The sequence below is a fragment of the Danio rerio genome, chromosome 19 (genome assembly GCF_052040795.2).
Source record: "Danio rerio strain M-AB ecotype USA chromosome 19, GRCz13ab, whole genome shotgun sequence".
Lineage (NCBI taxonomy): Eukaryota > Metazoa > Chordata > Actinopteri > Cypriniformes > Danionidae > Danio > Danio rerio.
The window spans coordinates 10,810,474-10,834,077 of NC_141039.2; the positions used below are offsets into that span (position 1 = coordinate 10,810,474).

Genomic DNA, 23,604 nt, shown 5'->3' on the forward strand with positions numbered 1-23,604 from the left:
TTGAACATAAGAAAGCATATAGGCTACTGTTTACCTTTTTCTTCACCTGCAATTCCTAAATCTATCAGTGTGGGCACGTCTCCACTAGCGTTTATTCAGGCCTCAAAAGAGGCACGTGATGGCAGTATCAAATTCTGCAGCAGCTCAATCCTCACTGCAGGAGGAGTCACAAGACTTGACTGGATGAGTTTTAAACACAGCAGTGTTGCATCATTTCATACATTTTTATTTATGTGCACTTTAAAAATATCATGACCTTTCCTGTACTCTATTTGTAAATAGCTGCTTAGTTAATATGACTTATAATATATAATAGTATATAATGTTCATAATGCATCCATCTTTAAACATTACCCACACTCTAAAAAACATTGAGTTATTTATTTAACCCAATTGTTGAGTTAAACATGTTTGATGCTTTGTTGGGTTATTTTTAACCTTTATTAGGTTATTTATTAAAAACGCAACCAGTTGAGTTAAAAATTTGGTGCTTTGTTGGGTTATTTTTAACCTTTATTTGGTTATTTATTTAATAACTCAACCACTTGGGTTAATAGTTTGAATTTCAACAGTCATCTGATTAAACTGATACAAAACAGCTGTATTAATATGCGTGTGCAAGGCTGTTTTGCGTTATAACATTTATTCAAGCTCTAACGCAATAATAATGTTTATTAATTTTTATCAAATTACCTCTCAATGTCGTAAATATTTTTAAATCTGTTTCACCAACTAAGACCAACTTTTATTAAATAGATGAGTGGTTAAAATGGATTGTACAGTGAGTGAAGCCTACTGCAGCTGCTGGACGGTCTCTACAGCACACAGAGCTCATTCTGCTCCATCAACCATGATTTTTTGCTTGTAGTTTATAACTGTCAGCACTTTGTTCTGTTTCTTCATTGTTTGTGATTCTTCATTTATTTTAACAAAAGTGTCTGCAACTAAAATGTAATAGAAATAAAGCATTTTCAATATTTTTGAAATCTATATAATATGTATTTACACAGGCATATTGTGAAAATGGAAAAAATAACCTTTAATAAAAATAACTCAATGCATTGGGTAACATTATAAACCCAATGCATTGGGTTAAAATAACCCATAATTAGGAAGGTGCTTTAATAACCTATAGTTGCTTGGGTTATATGTTGGTGTATTTTTAACCCAATTATTTAAACAGAGTATAGTTTTCTAGAATTGCAGTTTTAACAAACTCCTGCACTGGTTATTATTGCACTCCTGGTTAAACCTAAACTGCGTGTTGTTGCCTTGTACATGTGTAATGACAATCAAGTTGAATCTAATCTAAACAAATAGAGCAGTTGGTTAAATCAGGGGTTCCCAAACTTATTAGCTTGCGACCCCCAAAATAACAATGCTATTGACTCGCGACCCCCAATATCCTCTGAGGTGGTTATATATACAGAAACCTTGCATACAATAGCGCGCACACACCAATAGACCCAAGTTTATTCTTAGTTTATTTTTTTATGTATATCAGAGCTGTAAATGTGCCAGAAAGTTTAACCTGATGTTATAAAATCAATCTGCTGCATCTGACGCCATTGGTGTGTCTTTAAATTTATGTAATTACCCCAGGGGTCGCAATCCAATAGAACTAGTAACTATAAGCTACTGTAGTAACTATATAGTATATATTAACTATAAACAACAATTTTTCTCTTCAGTAGTTTATTGATAAAATATGGTAATTCTTATCGTTTAATATAAATAAATAGATTTTTGGAAACCACCAGGCGACCCCCCTTTATTGTCCCGCGATCCCTTGGGGGGTCCCGACCCCCACTTTGAGAACCACTGGGTTAAATAATATAATAAGCTATATATAAAAGGACTTTCGAGACTGGTTGTTACATTTTTAAAGGATGTTTTGTTTTAAAATTAATTTCTGAATCTTTATATGCTGCGTAAAGGAGAGAAAATACAATTTTAAATAAAACAAAACTCATTTTAAAAGATGATGTTTCAGAACAGGGGTGCCCTAGTTTTTTTTGAGGGCTGTGGGCCAAAGTTAAATATACCAAACTGTATTACATTCAATTTGCCATGAGTAATTTCTTAATTTATTTGTTAATATTAAAAAACAACTAGAAAATGTTGCTTTAAAACATATTAATTAATGATCCAGTACTATATTTAATATTTTATAATGAATTTATTATTGTAAAAACATAAACAATCCCACTTAAAACACAATAGAGTTCAAAATTGAATACACAAGTCGAGCTGCTCCTGCCTTTGCCTTCATTTGCTTGCCGATGTTTTGTGCATTGTCCTCTATCTGATCTATATTTTAAAAGTCTGATTCATTTGCAACATTTAATTGAAACATTTAATTTTGGTTGACTTTTTTGTAGCTCCTCAATTAAACAAAAAAAAACAAACGGTTACATTCAATTCAAAATGATGATCTCTGTCAAAGTCATTCGCCCCAACCAACTCTCCATCAATCTCCCTCTCTTTTTAGATAAGATGGCGGGCCAAACCAAAGGTTACAATGGGCCAATTTTGGCCCACGGGCCTGACTTTGGGCACCACTGTTTGTATGTTTGTGCACATTATTCAATCAATTCAACTCATGTTTATTTATATAGCACTTTTCACAATATAGATAGTGTCAAAGCAGCCAAACAGTTTACGTAAAGTCCAATATTATTACCCATTATTACATTATTACTTTTGACAGGAACAAAAGTAACAAAAATATATGCTTACTCTTGTTTAGATTAAAAATATGACGTAGGTAACTGCAACATGTTTTGTTTTGTTTTTCTTTGGAAAAAAAATGAAATTACATTTGAATTAAAAATGTTAGTACCATCAAGTGCTTCAAAATGTTTTAAAAATAACTATTTATAATAATTTTTTAGAATTATTTTGGTAACACTTACTATGAAGCTCATATGAACAACTATAAGTCGTTGGGTTCTTATCAACAATATAAAACCATTCATTCGACAGAGCAAAATCTGTTGACTTACTAAGAGTCTGTACCATAACTATGTTTAACATTGCATACTGCACCTTTTCAATACAATCATGACTGAATAATTAATATAAATCAGTGTATACTATGATATGAACATGTACAGTTGAAGTCTGTTCCAAATGATGTTTAACAGAGCAAGGGAATTTTCACAGTATGTCTGATTTTTCTTCAGGATAAAGTTTTATTTGTTTTATTTCGGCTAGCATAAAAGTAGTTTAATTTTTTTTAAACCAATTTAGAGATAAAATTAATAGCCTTTTTAAACTATATTTCATTTTCGATAGTCCACAGAACAAACCATCATTATACAATAACTTGCCTAATTACACTAACCTGTTTAGTTAACTTAATTAAGTTAAGCCTTTAAATGTCACTTTGAGCTGTATAGAAGTGTCTTGAAAAATATCTAGTTAGATATTATTTACTGTCATCATGGCAAAAATTTAATTAATCAGTATTAGTTATTAAAACTATTATGATTAGAAAAAAAGGATAAAAAAAAGATCTCCGTTACACAGAAATTGGAGAAAAAAATAAACAGGGGACTAATAATTATGACTTCAACTGTATATTGAAAAATGAAATGCACACTGTTAAGTATCAACAACACTTATAACTATAACTGTCCTTATAATACAGTGTAAGTTCTTTTGTACTGTGGAAACATTTAAAGAATTGTTATGGCTGATTATAAACAGAGTTATAATTCGTTATAAGCGTGACCTTTATAGAAAGTGTTCATTTTTATTTATTTTTTATTGTTGGAATTATGAAACATCTAAATGTAAACAATGCAAACACACATATACATATCCATATACACACAAAATACATATCTTACACAAATTTGTGTGTACTGTGTAGGTTTGCTGTAAAAACTGCAGGGTTCCACACAATTCCTTCTTGTTATCCCATTATAAATTAAGTTAACTTAATTGTTTTTACAAATTTAAGTTGCTTTAACAAAACAGTTAAGTTATCTCACAAAAAGCACTGAATAAATGTTAATTGAGCTCATTATAAATAAAGTGGTTTGAATAAGTAAACTTTTATTTTGCATTGTTGCAACGAATCATTTAACAGCATTAAATACATTTTGAGATAAATGGTTATTAAAAACTGGATTTAAAAAATGTGTGACTTCAGGATATGGAATATTTTAATTTATGTTAATAACAGCTATAGGAATTAATAAAAATCACAATCTCACATGTATGATTTTGTGTTCCAGGAAGTGTTTAGACACATAGAAGATACTTTTCTGCCATCGTCAGGACACAAAATGGTACTACACTATTAACACAGAATAATTCAATAACAATAGCATCATAGCGCATTTGTTACATAATTCTCACAAAACGTGTGAAGATCACAGAAATAATTTCCATTAATAATTTCACATTTACCGACAATGGTTGATCATAAAATATTCATAATGCAGACAGACACCACACTTAGAGACCTCTGTAGTCAATAGCTACTAAGTGCTTTACCTTTGGGAATAAGATGTTTAGACAAAAAAAAAATAAATAAATAAATAAAAATCTGATCTACTGAATAATTATTTTACATTGAATGTCATATTCTCAAATAAAATTGTAGGTTTCATTTTTATTGTCCACAAGATGTAGTCAATGATTAGATTTCGCAAAGTTAAACACGATCCCAGTTAACGAAATTTCAGGAATTTCATTATTCACTCTAATCAACTGAATTAAAAATCTATTTTAAATCAGTGCATATTTTAAAATCAGCAGCCTTCTTTTACAACACATATTGTTGGATTGTTTACTTATTGTTATCTTTTATAAACACTTTCGCAATTTTTTTTTTGAAACTTTTAACTTGTACTTACGAAAACAAAACAAAACATACAAATTTAATAAATAATAATAATAAGAAGAATTACAATTACATGTATATATAAATACATAAATAAATGCATGTACATATAGTGCATCTGGAGAGTATTCATATCGCTTCACTTTTTCCACATTTCTTATGTTACAGCCTTAGTCCAAAATGGATTAAATTCATTTATTTCCTCAAAATTCTACACACAATACCCCATAATGACAATGTAAAAAAAAAAAAAAAGATTTTTTGAAATTGTTGCAAGTTTATAAAAAAATAAAAATAAAAAAAACCTGAAAAATCACATGTACATAAGCATTCACAGCCTTTGCTCAATACTTTTGTTTTGTAATATAATGCCACAAGCTTGGCACACCTGTCTTTGGGAATTTTTGCCCATTCCTCTTTGCAGTACCTCCCAAGCTCTGTTGGATGGAAAACGATCGTGTACAGCCATTTTTAGATCTCTCCAGAGATGTTCAATAGGTTTTAGGTCTGGACTCTGGCTGGGCCACTCAAGGACAGTTGTTGTGAAGCCACTCCATTGATATTTTTGGCTTTGGGTCATTGTCCAGCTGGAAGATGAACCATCGCTCCAGTCCGAGGTCAAGAGCACTCTGAAGCAAGATTTCATTCAGGATGTCTCTGTACATTGCTGCATTAATCTTTCCCTCTATCCTGACTAGTCTTCCAGTTCCTGCTGCCAAAAAAATCCCCACAGCATGATGCTGCTACCACCATGCTTCACGGATGGTATTTACCTGGTTATGATGCCTGGTTTTCTCCAAACGTAACGCCTGGCATTCACTCTAAAGAGTTACCACTCTGACCACTCTACCATACAGACCTGATTGGTGGATTGCTGCACAGATGGTTGTCCTTCTGTAAGGTTCTCCTCTCTCCACAGGAGAACTCTGAAGCTCAGACAGAGTGACCATCGGGTTATTGATCATCTCCCTGACTAAGGCCCTTCTTCTCCGATCACTCAGCTTAAAAGGCCGGCCAGCTCTAGGAAGAGTCCTGGTGGTTACAAGCATCTTCCACTTACAAATGATGAAGGTCACTGTGCTCATTGGAACTTTCAGAGAGGCAGATATGTTTCTGTAACCTTCCCCAGCCTTGTGCCTCAAGACAATCCTGTCTCTGAGGTCAACAGACAATTCCTTTATCTTCATACTTGGTTTGTGCTTTGACATGCACTATCAACCTTGGGACCGGTGTATACCTTTTCAAATCATGTCCAATCAACTGACTTTACCACAGGTGAACTCAAATTAAGCTGCCTAAACATCTCAATAATGATCAGCAAAGGCTGTGAATATTTATGTACACTTGATTTTTCACGTTTTTTTATTTTTCATAAAGGCTGTAACATATACAAATGTGGAAAAAGTGAAGCGCTATGAAAACTTTCCACATGAACTGTACAGTATGCATGAAGGTATTAAACATCCAGTTATATGGACAAAATGTTCATATCAGCTTCCATTTTTACTGTATGGTTTTAAAAAGTAAATGTAAAATTGTAAAAGTATTTTATATAAACATATATCGTATTTTTCAAATCCTGCTTTCTGTCTCTATTTTCATTTAATGTAGACATGTTAAAAGTTTAATGTCACATTATATTAACGGAAATCAATATATTTGCAATTATTGTTTATTCAAAATGCCAAAGTTGGTTCAGGTCAATCATGCTGTTCTAAACTTTTTGCAAGCCTTTGAGCAAGCATAAAGAGTCGAAAAGGTCAGAAAAACAAAGCCCATTTATATGCAAAGTTGTTCTCTCCTTTCATTTGCTATTTTTGCCCGTTACCATTAAACATAAACCCTCCACTGTGGTTCAAAGAACTGCAACTGTGTTTTTGCTTCATGAATTCATTGATTCTGTGCAGAAAGCATCATACTCTATTCATTCCTAAAAAGTCAGAAACCCATAGTGTAAAATGCACGTGTTGCTGTTTATATTAAAAACTGCCATCATGAAACATGATGCAAAAGTGCACTCGATATTATATGACAGACAAATTTAGATGAAAGGGCTACAATATTGTGTTGTGTAAGCCACTATAACACAATAGGGGGTGTCACAGACTTTATCGGGGTCATTTTTAGAGGCACCAGCTGGTGAGGTGGGCTGATCTCCAGTGGGTGCCCGACAGACACAGTGATGTGACCGGTAATCTGCATTGTTGTTATGTTCCAAATTTACAGATTAGATTTTTGGCTTTGAAAGATCCTAAAAGATTTCACACTGTGGCTGAATAGTAAAAGGAAACTGTGTGAAGACATGTTATGTAGAGTGTACTTTACCGCCAAATGACTTGACTGCAGTTGTTTGATAAATATAAATATATATATATATATATATATATATATATATATATATATATATATATATATATATATATATATATATATATATATATATATATATATAGGGGGGGCTAATAATTCTGACTTCAACTGTATATAAAAATAGATTTTTCATTAAACTTTATTTTTTTATATTTCAGGCTTTACCGTTTTATCAAGTATGCTCATGTTATTTAGCAGATACCTAAATAGCTGTTACGATAACCAGCCATTGTTCTCCGGAGATCGCTGGTTTCCACTTTACTTGAACTACACTTCCGCATATCCCAGGACTACATTTTCATACATGCACTTCTTTCAAACACGCACGCCTGGGGCCTCATGTACGAAGACTTGCGTGGAAATCTTACTAAAACATTGCGTATGCACAAAGCTGTAAATGTGCGTACGCAGAAAAAAATTCAGATGTATGAAACACTGCGTACGCCGAATCTCACGCATATTCTTTTGTACATCCGAATAAACGTGAAACTGAGCGCAACATGCACGAGCACAAAACCCCTCCCTGCCTCCTCCCCCGTATGAATATGCTAATGACTATGCTAATGGGAAAACCCAACGAAAAAGCAATGGCAAAAGCAAACAAAAAGAGAAACTTTGAACAGAATGTGAATTGGAGGTGCTGCTTTCGGAGGTAGACCGGAGAAAAGCAGTGTTATTTGCAAGTTTGTTCTCCGGAATTAACAACAAAAGAAAAAAATAGAGTGGGAGAGTTTAGCTGATGCGGTTAACACAGTTGGGTCTGAACATCGCACTGAGTGCATTAGAGATAGAAATAGTGTGGTTTATATCTGTAAAATGTTGCAGTACTCTTACCAGTCTCAGTGGCGCACCTTGTAAGACGCATGTGATCATGAACAGTTCCGTTCGAGCACAAACTCGGCTCGAATCCATCGTCTGATGAATTCTTTCTTGTTTTTTCCCCCGCAACATATCAGATTTTGCCAACTATTTATCACGAGAAAGACAAGTAGGAATCATCAATAAGTTCATATCAATAAGCATCATATTTTATTTGCACATTTATTGAATGGAAATATTTCTGATTCACGCATGCAAATTCATCTTCAGATAGTGTCTTTATAGCAATGTGCGTGCGGTAGATCGCTCAGATTACATTGGGAAAACAGGCGACTGCTGCAAATTATGCTTTAATGTTTAGCTGGTCAAATGTATGGTATGGAAACCTTATATACCTGCTGAACCCGTCTCATACAGCTGCCATTGCAAGGCTCAGACACTTTGTAGAGAGGAATTTAACACAACTGCCTCTAGGAGTCGCCAATGGAAATAAAACAGACACGCACAAAAAATGTGCGTACGCCTGCCAGAAAGCTGCCGTGAAGCTGCGCACATTCCCACGTTCAGTTCATTGTTAGTAAATCCAAACGTGAGCGATTCTGAGCGTGAAACCTGGCGTACGCAAAGTTTTTGTGCGTACGCAGCGTTGATACATGAGGCCCCAGGTCATTCATCTATGCTAATTGCAATCACCAGCTGAACCTTGTCACAGACTGATATCACACCATACTTAAGCCACACATTCACGCTTCCAGTTGGCCGAGTCTTGTTATCTTTCACAGTAGCATTACAACACGTTTCCCAGTCTTGTTATCCCATGTATCGACCGTTAGCCTTGTTAGCCTCTTTGTCTTTGCCTGCCGCCTGCCTTTCTGACCTCTTGCCTGTATTCGACTGTGTTTCTGGATTGTCTCCAAATGCCTGTTTGTACCTGTGTTGACCATCGCTTGCCTGACTTTGATTAAACCTGCATGTGGATCCTTACTCCAGTTGTTTGTATCACTTCCATTCACAACAATAGCCTATTTCAGACATCATATTAACATAATTAAACAGAGAAATAGCCTATAGAACTAAATGTAAAGAAAACTACATTCTGTCACAATGTTATCACTTGATTTCATTTGAATTTTAGTGGTTTACTCACCTGGACTTTCCCTTACAACTTTGATGATGACACACTTACTGGAAACTTGGCACCAAACTCTGACATAAAATGGTGGAATTTTAATATCTATTTCAAGAGTTACACTTAGCTTATGACTGATTATAAAAATTGTTTGGTAAGCTGTCCCTGGAGAGAGCCTTGAGCTCATAAGATCCTCGAGCTTGGGGCTCCCTCCCATTTGCAAGGCGAGAGGGGAGATTGAGCTCAGGTAGATCCCGAGAACTCCCCTGCTGTAGTAGCTAATAAACAGATAGTGATTGCTCTTAAGAGATACTTACTAGGTGCATGTATGGTGCAGATTTGGATTAGCTTAACTTAAGTTGCATGTTTTTGGTTGGTGGGAGGAAACCGGGTAAGCCGGGGGAAACCCACCTGAGCACGGGGAGAACATGTAAATTCCGCACAGAAATGTTGGCTGGCTTGGTAAGGACTAGAACCAGTGACGTTCTTGCTGTGAGGCAACAGTGCTAACCACTGGGCCACATTGCCATCCATCTAGGAAAGGAGGAGGAGTAGGGGTGGAAGAGGGGATTCTTCAAAACAAAGATGGCTGTTATATGGAACTTAGGGTATTTATAGTGGCTTAGGAATCGTCTGATTGGTGAATCATAAATTGAATAATGTGGTGCCAGCTGCAAGCAATCAAAAGCAAGCGATCCTCTTGAAATTAGTTTCTAAATAAACCACTTTGATTGGTCACTTTAATAATGAGAGGCGTGTTTATGTTGTCTACAACGTCTAATTCTCACATGGAATGATTAAAAATAAGATTTACAAAATGAAGAAACATTATTGTAAATACAAATATGTATTTATGAAATAGTTGTTTTTAGAATTACAAAACCCTGTTTTACAGTGTCTTTTACTAAATCTTTTAAATAGTCCCAGAGACTTTTTATTTGAAAGACGTTTTATTAAACGGATGTCCAAAAAAACAACAACAAAAAAACACTTTTGTTAGTTGAAAACAATTACTTTATTTACAAATAATTAAATACATGCTCGTCTCAAGTTAAGCTTGTACATTTTGGCTTACAGGCATTAAAGACGTGCCCAAAAATATTGTTAATAATGAGTAAAAATATAATATATACACACAAATGCTATATACATCAAATATATGTGAATACAATGCGAGAGAGAAAAAAAGGAAGACTAATTAGTGCATTTGAATACAGATATACACCAAAGGCGAGATTAAGCTGTTTTAACAGTTGGTTTATGCAGTCCATTTTGAACACACACTCACTCACTCACACACACACACACACATGCGCATGCATACATAAATCTGACTAGTCAGGTTGGACAATTATCAAATATGTAAAGTGTCCTTTGTTAAGAAGAGAAAAATATATAATATATATATTATTTAAAAAAAATCAGGCTATCTCTGTGTGTACATTTGGCCATCTAGTTAAAATGTTGAATCGATAAATGGGTTTTAAATAGTAAAAAATACACAATCTAATAAATTCTTCTATATGTTGGGTTAAATTCATTATAATAATTACAAGCATAAAAAACTGCTTCAAGTATGAATTCTAACACATGTCCTATGAAACAAAATATTTTTAGACTGATTAAATTTTATAATAAGCAGGAAAACCTTAAAAAAAAAAAAATCAAGCTATCTGCAAAATGTCCTGTTGGTTATGAGAAATACTCTATAAAAGACTTCCCAGGAAGCATTTTTTGTTTTTAAAAGATGTCTAATAGATGTCTAAACATCGTTGTCTTGACTAAAACAAGGCTAAATTTAACCTGTCAGTGAAAATCTAATAGACATCTAAAAGTAAGCCAAAACTAGACTAGTCGTCAAATCAACAGAAATGAATGACTACACATATAAAGTCTGTCTAATCTGTCTATTTGACGACTAATCTTGGACTATTTTAAGATGTCTATTAGATTTTTACTGGCAGCCCAAGTTTAGCCTTGTTTTAGCCGGGCTGTCTACGTTTAGATGTCTATTAGACATTTATTAAACACAAAATTGTTTGCTGGGTTATATCACATCCTCAACCAACAATAATCATTAAAAACTCAGTAAACATAGAAAACTGCACTTTAAAAGAATTTTCCCATCATGACAATGCAATGTATCTAAACTTTACCGTAAATTCATAATTCAATAATGCGACACAACACAGTTTCCCAATTAGATTTTCACAAAACATACAAACACATGCATGGATTAAAAACCCTTTTACATAATTTGGATTCAGTTACATATTCAACACTGATTTTCATGTACTTGTGTTTAAACTCAAAGACAAGCCTTATGTGTTCTAAAATAAAGGGAGAGATCGAGGCTAAATGAGAGCGCTCTTCAGCTCGTTAATCCGCCTTTAAGCTATGTTGCCATGGACACCTCACTGTTTTCTTTCAGGTCCTAGTTTTCTGGCGTGTGCGTACTGTATACAGACTCATAACAGCAGCCCACCTCCATAAGGATTACATTGATTATAAATATAACATTTATTTCCCAACATTTCAAATCCTCAAATGTACAAAACAAATCCATCGTATGCAGAAATGCAAAATTAAGGGTTACACTAAAGCATGATGCATGCACAAACTTCAGTTTATAACACAAATGTACAAATGAACAATATATCATTTGAGCATTGATACTGCAATGTGTGTATAATAGTTACATCACAGTATTAGATTACATATTAAAGATTAAAAGATAAAGACATTTTTAGATATTAGATATTTTTTCATTATTATTCATAGAATGAAGACCATGTTAGTTTACATTTGATTGTTGAATTTCTGGTTAGATTCGACAGAAAACCATAAAGCACTGTTTATATATTTATTTATTTTTGCTTGTAATTTATTATCATTGAGGCAGATGCGCTGCATAGAAAAAGACTTGATCATCCCAGTCGATCTAAATTAATGGGACCAAACCAGTGATTCTCTGCATGGGAGTCTAAAGACAAGGATCTAAAGACCATGGCCTCTAATATCTGTCGCTAGAGCACCTTTTGAGGTCAGAGAAGTGAGGTTTACCTGCATAGCACTTCGCTAGCTGGCCTCCGTTACACTCATTCCCCTAAACCTCAGTACCATCCTGGATGAGCCCCCACCGTTCCTACTGCACCCAAACTGGTCTGTGCTGGGACCGAACCAGCCATTCTTTGCATGGGAGTCAGTTTCTCTAACAAGTAGGCTAAAGACCATAGCTTCTAAAAAAGCAATGGCAAAAGCAAACAAAAAGAGAAACTTTGAACAGAATGTGAATTGGAGGTGCTGCTTTCGGAGGTAGACCGGAGAAAAGCAGTGTTATTTGCAAGTTTGTTCTCCGGAATTAACAACAAAAGAAAAAAATAGAGTGGGAGAGTTTAGCTGATGCGGTTAACACAGTTGGGTCTGAACATCGCACTGAGTGCATTAGAGATAGAAATAGTGTGGTTTATATCTGTAAAATGTTGCAGTACTCTTACCAGTCTCAGTGGCGCACCTTGTAAGACGCATGTGATCATGAACAGTTCCGTTCGAGCACAAACTCGGCTCGAATCCATCGTCTGATGAATTCTTTCTTGTTTTTTCCCCCGCAACATATCAGATTTTGCCAACTATTTATCACGAGAAAGACAAGTAGGAATCATCAATAAGTTCATATCAATAAGCATCATATTTTATTTGCACATTTATTGAATGGAAATATTTCTGATTCACGCATGCAAATTCATCTTCAGATAGTGTCTTTATAGCAATGTGCGTGCGGTAGATCGCTCAGATTACATTGGGAAAACAGGCGACTGCTGCAAATTATGCTTTAATGTTTAGCTGGTCAAATGTATGGTATGGAAACCTTATATACCTGCTGAACCCGTCTCATACAGCTGCCATTGCAAGGCTCAGACACTTTGTAGAGAGGAATTTAACACAACTGCCTCTAGGAGTCGCCAATGGAAATAAAACAGACACGCACAAAAAATGTGCGTACGCCTGCCAGAAAGCTGCCGTGAAGCTGCGCACATTCCCACGTTCAGTTCATTGTTAGTAAATCCAAACGTGAGCGATTCTGAGCGTGAAACCTGGCGTACGCAAAGTTTTTGTGCGTACGCAGCGTTGATACATGAGGCCCCAGGTCATTCATCTATGCTAATTGCAATCACCAGCTGAACCTTGTCACAGACTGATATCACACCATACTTAAGCCACACATTCACGCTTCCAGTTGGCCGAGTCTTGTTATCTTTCACAGTAGCATTACAACACGTTTCCCAGTCTTGTTATCCCATGTATCGACCGTTAGCCTTGTTAGCCTCTTTGTCTTTGCCTGCCGCCTGCCTTTCTGACCTCTTGCCTGTATTCGACTGTGTTTCTGGATTGTCTCCAAATGCCTGTTTGTACCTGTGTTGACCATCGCTTGCCTGACTTTGATTAAACCTGCATGTGGATCCTTACTCCAGTTGTTTGTATCACTTCCATTCACAACAATAGCCTATTTCAGACATCATATTAACATAATTAAACAGAGAAATAGCCTATAGAACTAAATGTAAAGAAAACTACATTCTGTCACAATGTTATCACTTGATTTCATTTGAATTTTAGTGGTTTACTCACCTGGACTTTCCCTTACAACTTTGATGATGACACACTTACTGGAAACTTGGCACCAAACTCTGACATAAAATGGTGGAATTTTAATATCTATTTCAAGAGTTACACTTAGCTTATGACTGATTATAAAAATTGTTTGGTAAGCTGTCCCTGGAGAGAGCCTTGAGCTCATAAGATCCTCGAGCTTGGGGCTCCCTCCCATTTGCAAGGCGAGAGGGGAGATTGAGCTCAGGTAGATCCCGAGAACTCCCCTGCTGTAGTAGCTAATAAACAGATAGTGATTGCTCTTAAGAGATACTTACTAGGTGCATGTATGGTGCAGATTTGGATTAGCTTAACTTAAGTTGCATGTTTTTGGTTGGTGGGAGGAAACCGGGTAAGCCGGGGGAAACCCACCTGAGCACGGGGAGAACATGTAAATTCCGCACAGAAATGTTGGCTGGCTTGGTAAGGACTAGAACCAGTGACGTTCTTGCTGTGAGGCAACAGTGCTAACCACTGGGCCACATTGCCATCCATCTAGGAAAGGAGGAGGAGTAGGGGTGGAAGAGGGGATTCTTCAAAACAAAGATGGCTGTTATATGGAACTTAGGGTATTTATAGTGGCTTAGGAATCGTCTGATTGGTGAATCATAAATTGAATAATGTGGTGCCAGCTGCAAGCAATCAAAAGCAAGCGATCCTCTTGAAATTAGTTTCTAAATAAACCACTTTGATTGGTCACTTTAATAATGAGAGGCGTGTTTATGTTGTCTACAACGTCTAATTCTCACATGGAATGATTAAAAATAAGATTTACAAAATGAAGAAACATTATTGTAAATACAAATATGTATTTATGAAATAGTTGTTTTTAGAATTACAAAACCCTGTTTTACAGTGTCTTTTACTAAATCTTTTAAATAGTCCCAGAGACTTTTTATTTGAAAGACGTTTTATTAAACGGATGTCCAAAAAAACAACAACAAAAAAACACTTTTGTTAGTTGAAAACAATTACTTTATTTACAAATAATTAAATACATGCTCGTCTCAAGTTAAGCTTGTACATTTTGGCTTACAGGCATTAAAGACGTGCCCAAAAATATTGTTAATAATGAGTAAAAATATAATATATACACACAAATGCTATATACATCAAATATATGTGAATACAATGCGAGAGAGAAAAAAAGGAAGACTAATTAGTGCATTTGAATACAGATATACACCAAAGGCGAGATTAAGCTGTTTTAACAGTTGGTTTATGCAGTCCATTTTGAACACACACTCACTCACTCACACACACACACACACATGCGCATGCATACATAAATCTGACTAGTCAGGTTGGACAATTATCAAATATGTAAAGTGTCCTTTGTTAAGAAGAGAAAAATATATAATATATATATTATTTAAAAAAAATCAGGCTATCTCTGTGTGTACATTTGGCCATCTAGTTAAAATGTTGAATCGATAAATGGGTTTTAAATAGTAAAAAATACACAATCTAATAAATTCTTCTATATGTTGGGTTAAATTCATTATAATAATTACAAGCATAAAAAACTGCTTCAAGTATGAATTCTAACACATGTCCTATGAAACAAAATATTTTTAGACTGATTAAATTTTATAATAAGCAGGAAAACCTTAAAAAAAAAAAAATCAAGCTATCTGCAAAATGTCCTGTTGGTTATGAGAAATACTCTATAAAAGACTTCCCAGGAAGCATTTTTTGTTTTTAAAAGATGTCTAATAGATGTCTAAACATCGTTGTCTTGACTAAAACAAGGCTAAATTTAACCTGTCAGTGAAAATCTAATAGACATCTAAAAGTAAGCCAAAACTAGACTAGTCGTCAAATCAACAGAAATGAATGACTACACATATAAAGTCTGTCTAATCTGTCTATTTGACGACTAATCTTGGACTATTTTAAGATGTCTATTAGATTTTTACTGGCAGCCCAAGTTTAGCCTTGTTTTAGCCGGGCTGTCTACGTTTAGATGTCTATTAGACATTTATTAAACACAAAATTGTTTGCTGGGTTATATCACATCCTCAACCAACAATAATCATTAAAAACTCAGTAAACATAGAAAACTGCACTTTAAAAGAATTTTCCCATCATGACAATGCAATGTATCTAAACTTTACCGTAAATTCATAATTCAATAATGCGACACAACACAGTTTCCCAATTAGATTTTCACAAAACATACAAACACATGCATGGATTAAAAACCCTTTTACATAATTTGGATTCAGTTACATATTCAACACTGATTTTCATGTACTTGTGTTTAAACTCAAAGACAAGCCTTATGTGTTCTAAAATAAAGGGAGAGATCGAGGCTAAATGAGAGCGCTCTTCAGCTCGTTAATCCGCCTTTAAGCTATGTTGCCATGGACACCTCACTGTTTTCTTTCAGGTCCTAGTTTTCTGGCGTGTGCGTACTGTATACAGACTCATAACAGCAGCCCACCTCCATAAGGATTACATTGATTATAAATATAACATTTATTTCCCAACATTTCAAATCCTCAAATGTACAAAACAAATCCATCGTATGCAGAAATGCAAAATTAAGGGTTACACTAAAGCATGATGCATGCACAAACTTCAGTTTATAACACAAATGTACAAATGAACAATATATCATTTGAGCATTGATACTGCAATGTGTGTATAATAGTTACATCACAGTATTAGATTACATATTAAAGATTAAAAGATAAAGACATTTTTAGATATTAGATATTTTTTCATTATTATTCATAGAATGAAGACCATGTTAGTTTACATTTGATTGTTGAATTTCTGGTTAGATTCGACAGAAAACCATAAAGCACTGTTTATATATTTATTTATTTTTGCTTGTAATTTATTATCATTGAGGCAGATGCGCTGCATAGAAAAAGACTTGATCATCCCAGTCGATCTAAATTAATGGGACCAAACCAGTGATTCTCTGCATGGGAGTCTAAAGACAAGGATCTAAAGACCATGGCCTCTAATATCTGTCGCTAGAGCACCTTTTGAGGTCAGAGAAGTGAGGTTTACCTGCATAGCACTTCGCTAGCTGGCCTCCGTTACACTCATTCCCCTAAACCTCAGTACCATCCTGGATGAGCCCCCACCGTTCCTACTGCACCCAAACTGGTCTGTGCTGGGACCGAACCAGCCATTCTTTGCATGGGAGTCAGTTTCTCTAACAAGTAGGCTAAAGACCATAGCTTCTAGCATTAGTCGCTAGAGCACCTTTTGAGGTTAGAGGAGTGAGGTTTACCTGCATAGCACTTCGCTAGCTGGCTTTTCTCACTATCTCACTATCACTATCTTTCTGATCTTCTTCATTTGTACACTCCTTCACGCTCACTGAGATCATCTTCTGCTGAACTGTTATCTGTCCCACACTTTAAGATGAAGTCATTTGGAGGCAGGGCTTTTAGTTGTACAGCACCGAAGTTATGGAATTCCCTGCCTTTGCACATTCGCCAGATGGACTCTGTTTCCAATTTTAAATCTCAGATAAAGACGTTTTTGTTTAGGATAGCTTTTAATGATTTGCTGGTTTAATTATGCTGATTGTCATTTTTACTGCTTGCATTTTTATGATGTGCTTGTAATCTGCTGTAAGGTGTCCTTGAGTGCTTTGAAAGGCGCCTAAAAATAAAAGGTATTATTATTATTATTATTTTGTAACACTTATCCCACTAAACCCGAGTCCTATCCCGGATGAGCCCCCACACGTGCCCCCCCTTCCTACTGCACCCAATCTGGTCTGAGCTGGGACTGAACTGGCCATTATTTGAATGAGAGTCAGTTGCTCTAACAAGGAGGCTAAAGACCTTGGCTTCTAGCATCTGTTGCTAAAGCACCTTTTGAGTTCAGAGGAGTGAGCTTTACTTACATGGAACTTTGCTAACTGGCTTTCGTAACACTCACTTCCCTAAACCAGAGCCCCATCCTGGATGAGCTCCCATGTGTGACCGATCGATCCTACTACACCCAACCTGGTCTTAGCTGGGACCAAACTGGCGATTCTTTGCATGAGCAATAGTTGCTCTAACAAGGAAGCTAAAGACCATGGCTTCTAGCATCTGTTGAAGCCATGTCTTGAACGGGAATGTCTTGAACAAATAAGAGAGAACGTGTGCATTTATGTACATTTTGTTCTTGATTCAGTTTTGAACTACATGAATCTCATAAATAAATCATTTAATTCAAAATGCCAAAGTTTGCATGAATTGATATTCAAGTTGGTAAATTAGTAGTTTTTTATGCTAAAACAATGATCAAATAATAAATATTTAGGTTCTTGCATCTTACCCTAAACACATTGACCATTAAAGTCAAACTTTACTCTTCTTATTTGTATATGTATATACTTTAGTACACTGTTTTTGTAAATTACAGTATTTAACTGTATTATAAACTGTGGTCACACTTTATTTTGATAGTCCATTTGTTGAATTTAAGTTACATTGCATCTACATGCCAACCAATTCTCATTAGATTATAAGTACTGTAGATGGTTAGGTTGGGGTTAAGGTTAGTGTAAGTTGACATGTACTTGCAAAGTTTCTTATAGTTTGTTAAATGTCTGTTGATGGAGCAGTATCAGCAGATATTGAGCAGACCGTCTACGAATACTAAACTGGACCATCAAAATGAAGTGTTACCTGAACTGTTTTACCATAGGGCAGTTATGCAGTATGTTGCTGTATTTTAAAGTTGTATTGTGAAAATTACTGTATATTTTACTGTAAGGATATACATACAATTTTCCGTGAATACATTTACAGCAAGATAAATGGTGCTGTAAAAGTACAGTATTTTTCTGGCAAACTGCTGCCAGTTAGTTACTGTAGATTTTACAAGAAACTGTTAACAGTGTAATGCTTGTTATAAACAGTGTTTTTATGTACTTTATTATTTTGTAAAAAAATTTTTGCCTTCATAATCTTTTATCAAATACAAAATCTTCACTCCATCTTGAAACAACTTTTTTTCCACTTCTGGTCACATGGAACGCCTTTAGGGCGAGGCTAGCAGGGCGTGTCTCATTTTTGCTCTTTCTTCATCCATTCATCAATCTTCTTTTATTATATTAGCAACACCCATCTTCCATTGATCGAATCTGTTTCTAAAAGACAAAATCCTACATTTTTTTCTCATTTCAGGACCATTTCAACTCGATGTATGTCATGAAAAAGGACAAGCTTAACCTCTATTTCATTGTGACTTTAAACACTGAAGAGATGTGTTGAAATTATTTGTTTGCCATCTATGAAGGGCTCCACCCTCTTTGATCTGATTGGCCATATAAGTCATTTTAACACCGAAGACCAAAAGACAGACCGTTATTAATACTGAACATTTGGAGGAGGGGCTTAGGCCGTTTCTAATTATTGAGACTCATCTCATTTATAGTGATTACAGACTTTGTTTAGAAAAATCACATCAATTCTGGCGTAAATGTAAACCTTTAAAACTCACTCCTGCCCCATGCTGACTAGAGTGACAAAGAGTGGACTAATAAACCAAAGGAAAAACATATGTTTACACAGATATAAAAACACTCCACGCCTCCTTTTAATAGAACAGCTGTAATAAATAGTTGTTATAGAGTTTTTTGAGGTTCTTTCATTATCGGCAATTATCAAAAACATGGAGTTCAACCAGTCTGTTGACATCCTGAGTGCTTATTGATATGCTGTTTGCAATTTATAGACACTTGAGCTAATGAAGTCCTTAGTAAAAGGCTCACAGCCTATGTGTCTTCCTGTTCATCTTTTCCATTTGGACTCATAATTTTCCACTTTTGCGATTTATATTTTTGATCCTTAATGACAAGGGTCGAATGGATACTTGGTGACTCCGCCATGGAGCTCCACCATAGACTCGCTCCAGGTGATGACGTCTCCGGTGAGGTGGCTGGCGCAGGACGCTTGGTTGTAGATCTCGGTAGATGTGAGAACACGAGACCACAGCTGCAGATCTGACATCTCACCCACAAAAGACTGCGTTGCGTCAAAACGGCCACCAAGAGTGTCCTGAATACAAAAAGATTGATGATTCAAACGCTCAGACTTATTCCAAACTGATGCTAATCTGGCTATGTCTGAAGACTGAACACTGATATCTATGCTAACAAATAACATAGATTAAAAGGTTTGTTTATCTGAAATATGTCAATTCGGTTATTAATTACTCAGTCTCATGTTCTAACAAATTGCTGATACCTTTCATCTTAATTCATTATTTATTCATCTTTAGAAAAAATAAGGGATGCACCGTTTATGATACTTGGATTGGATATTGGTTCGATACCGCATATTTAGCTGGATCGGGTATTGGCCAGCTTGTGCAGATCCAAATCTGATCTTGCATGTGCGCTATATTCTGTGTAATTTATAACCCAACAAAAGCCATGAAGGTAGCCTATTATAGGGCACTAGAAAGTTGTCATGTCGGCTACTATATCCTAAATGTTCTGAAGCCATGCTATAGTTTACTGTAAAGTACAGTTAAATATTCAAGTGGTTAAATTCATTTTCAATTCAGCGCTTCCTGCATCTGCGCCTGTCAATCATTTTTCATTCATTCACAATTCAAACTGCGTGACAACACGAAAAACTTTCTCCAAGACTATTTGTTCCTGTTAATATAAGTAATCAGTGAAAAAATGCATTAAGTTTTGCATCAAATGGGTTCATTTTGGCCTGCAACAAGGAGCCCATTGCTGTTTCTAAATCATGTTGTGCTATGTCTAATAGATCAGCAGATCGCATTTGCAGCACTGGAGTAGAGATGGTTAGGTTATTACCTGCTCTTCACACACAAAGTAGGCCTAGAAAAGGCTCAATAATACATTGGACAGATCTTCAATGCACTAATTTCTTTAACAGACTAGTTTGTGTTTTGATTAGGGTCAATAGTGGTAGCCTATTACAGATTTTAAAAAAACCTCTTAATATTAAAATAAGAAAACGTAAGCTGGACCACAACAGATCAATGTCATAACGAATGCTCAAATAATATAGGCTAGTTTACAGGAAGCATCATGTTTTTAGTTAGATTGTGCCGTTTGTCATACAGTAGGCCTGTTATTAGGTCTGTTATTTTCACTAAAGAAAATATATTTATTCACCAGAACTATAGAATCTGTATTATGTTTTTTTTTTTAAAATGGCACAGGATTGGTATCAGATCTGCATCGGTATCGGGATTAGATCAGTAAAAAATAAAAATAAAATAAAAAATAATTGAGATATTTTATATATAATTGGAGAGCTCCCTCATATACCATAGACAGTAATGATTCCAGTTCATTCAAAGTCAAGAAAAAAACAAAAAAAAAAACAGACCTTCAGTGGTTCAATCAGAATATTATCAACCTACAAAAGGATTTTGTGCTTACATAAAACTAAAATCATGAATTTATTTAACAGTTTCTTTTTAATGTCACTATAGAGCAGGAGTGCTCAACCCTGCTCCAGGAGATCTACCTTCCTGCAGATTTCAGCTCCCACCCTGATCAAACACACCCAAACCAATTAATTAGGACCTGAACAGAAGTTGATAATTACTAGCAGGTGTGTTTGATATTGGTTGCAACTGAAATCTTCAGGAAGGTAGATCTCCAGGAACAGGGTTGGCCACCCCTGGTATAGAGGGTGTTTTAACTATGGTTTTTGGTAGAGTTGGGACCATTGCTGTCTATAGAAGAAGAGTGCGCTCTCAGATTTCATCTAAATACTGTTCATTTGTTTTTCAAAGACAAATTAGGAGGGTTGGAAAAACATAAGGGTGTGTAATCATCAATAGAATAATCAATTTAATGGCAGTGCAAACTCTAAAAAATGGCAATGCTTATTTTTTATTTGTTTGGCACAATGACTCAAAAAGTAAATTTTTCTTTGAACCAATCTTTCAAAAGATTTGTTCAAAAACTCTGAATCATGAAGTCTCTGAATAATTCATTCAAACTTATTATTTTAAATCCATCATTTGGATTTACTTTTTTCATCATTTACGAAATGAACATTTAGTCAAAATATTAAGTAAACAACATTTTATTATTCTGAGTTGTCTATTTAGAATCTTGATGATCCTCTTAAACCAAAAATTCATTCATTCATTAATTTTTCTTCAGCTTATTCTGTGATTCATAGGGGTCACCACAGCGGAATGAACCGCCAAGGACTCTGGCATATTTGTTACCTAGCAGATGCTCTTCCAGCCACAACTCAGCACTGGGAAATAAACCAAATTGTTGATTTTCTTTAACCTGAGCTGTGCATGATATACAATATACTGAGCCTGTTTTTTTCTCGAGGTTTTTTCCTTCACTTTGGTCAGTTTGTGAAGTTTTGTTCCTCGCCACTGTCGCCACAGGCTTATTTGAATTGGGACTTGTGGAGCTGTGCATCGATGAATTTGCTCTTAAGTGTTTGGACTTTCAGCAATGAAATCTAAACTACAATAAACTGAACTTCAAGTCTGAAAAGTTCACTAAAGCGGTTTCAATTTACTATAATCTCCGACTGTATGTTAAGCTGCTTTGACACAATCTACATTGTAAAAGCTCTACAGAAATAAAGAGTCATTGAATTGAATTAAATTAAATTAAATTAAATTAAATTAAATTAAATTAAATTAAATTAAATTAAATTAAATTAAATTAAATTAAATTAAATTAAATTAAATTAAATTGAATTGAATTGAATTGAACTGAATTGAATTGAATTGAATTGAATATATGCTTAAAAAGTATAAGCTTTAAGTTTGATTCAGTAAGACCATACCTGCTCTTGGCCAAGAATGAAGACTCCTCCTGGTTTAATGGGATGCCAGGGCGACAGATTCTCTCCAGTGCCCCTTTTCACACCATCTTGATAAGCCTCCCACATGCCATCACGTGTGGACCATGTTACACAGAGATGGTGCCACTTCCCGTCCGTCAGAGAAAGAGGAAGAGTGACTGCCTGCAAGAGGGCAAAAAACAGTACATCTTTAAACATTACAGTCACTGCTTGGTAATCATAGTCAATGGAATTTTGTCATACACACTTTGCGTCAAAATATCTGTTTTGCATATATTTTAAAAGTTAATTAGGGTCCAAGCACCAAGGAATGGCAACCCACAGAAACACTTGCAGATATGTTGTGAACTTAAATAGAGGACATTAGCCACTGCAAATATGGAGTCTCTAACTCTCTTTAGCACCACCCCTTATCCAAATTTGCTTTTATGTTTAGGGTAGTAACATTTAAACTGGAAGGGATATAGGGTTGCACGATACTGGAATTATGTACCAATCAGTACTGATATTTTAAAAATGTCAATTTTCCACAAACATTTGAGTGGTATTGAGCACATTCTGGTATTTTTTAAGATTTATTTTTGGCCTTTATTAGATAGGACAGTAAGGAAACAGGAAGCGAAGTTGGAGAGAGAGAGCGGGGGATAGGGTTGGGAAATGTCCTCGAGCCAGGATTCGAACTCATGATGCCCTGACGTGCTACTGCACCATATGTCAGCAAGCTAACCACTAGACTACTGCACCAACATTGAGCACATTCTTAAACAACACTGAATTGCCACTGTTCACGTGCTCAACAAAAATGACTGATTGGCCATGAAGGTCTTTAAATCACCAAACTCAACACTGTTTACTGAGTGTAACTACAGATACAGGGACACTGGAGTGTTTTAAAGCTGTGATTCATCAGTGCATCGCTCGTATATGTCAGTTTATAGACTAATTAGCTGATCAACCTAATGAGCCCTATTATACATACGGCGCAAGGC

The 23,604-nt window shown here is 35.3% G+C and overlaps 2 protein-coding genes across 3 annotated transcripts in view; one reads left to right on the plus strand and one right to left on the minus strand.

The window, feature by feature from the left end:
- The window catches only part of si:rp71-15k1.1, a 465,095-nt gene that overhangs the window by 440,416 nt on the left and 1,075 nt on the right, over positions 1 to 23,604 (plus strand). The window lies entirely within an intron of this gene.
- The window catches only part of si:dkey-14o18.2, a 66,390-nt gene continuing 61,484 nt past the window's right edge, over positions 18,699 to 23,604 (minus strand). For both annotated transcript variants that reach the window (XM_087295428.1, XM_087295429.1), the window contains 2 exons: positions 22,598 to 22,777; positions 18,699 to 19,843 (listed from right to left, as the gene is read on the minus strand). In XM_087295428.1, the coding sequence (XP_087151554.1) occupies positions 19,634 to 19,843; positions 22,598 to 22,777 (390 nt within the window). In that variant the 3' untranslated portion in view covers positions 18,699 to 19,633. The remainder of the gene's footprint in view (positions 19,844 to 22,597; positions 22,778 to 23,604) is intronic.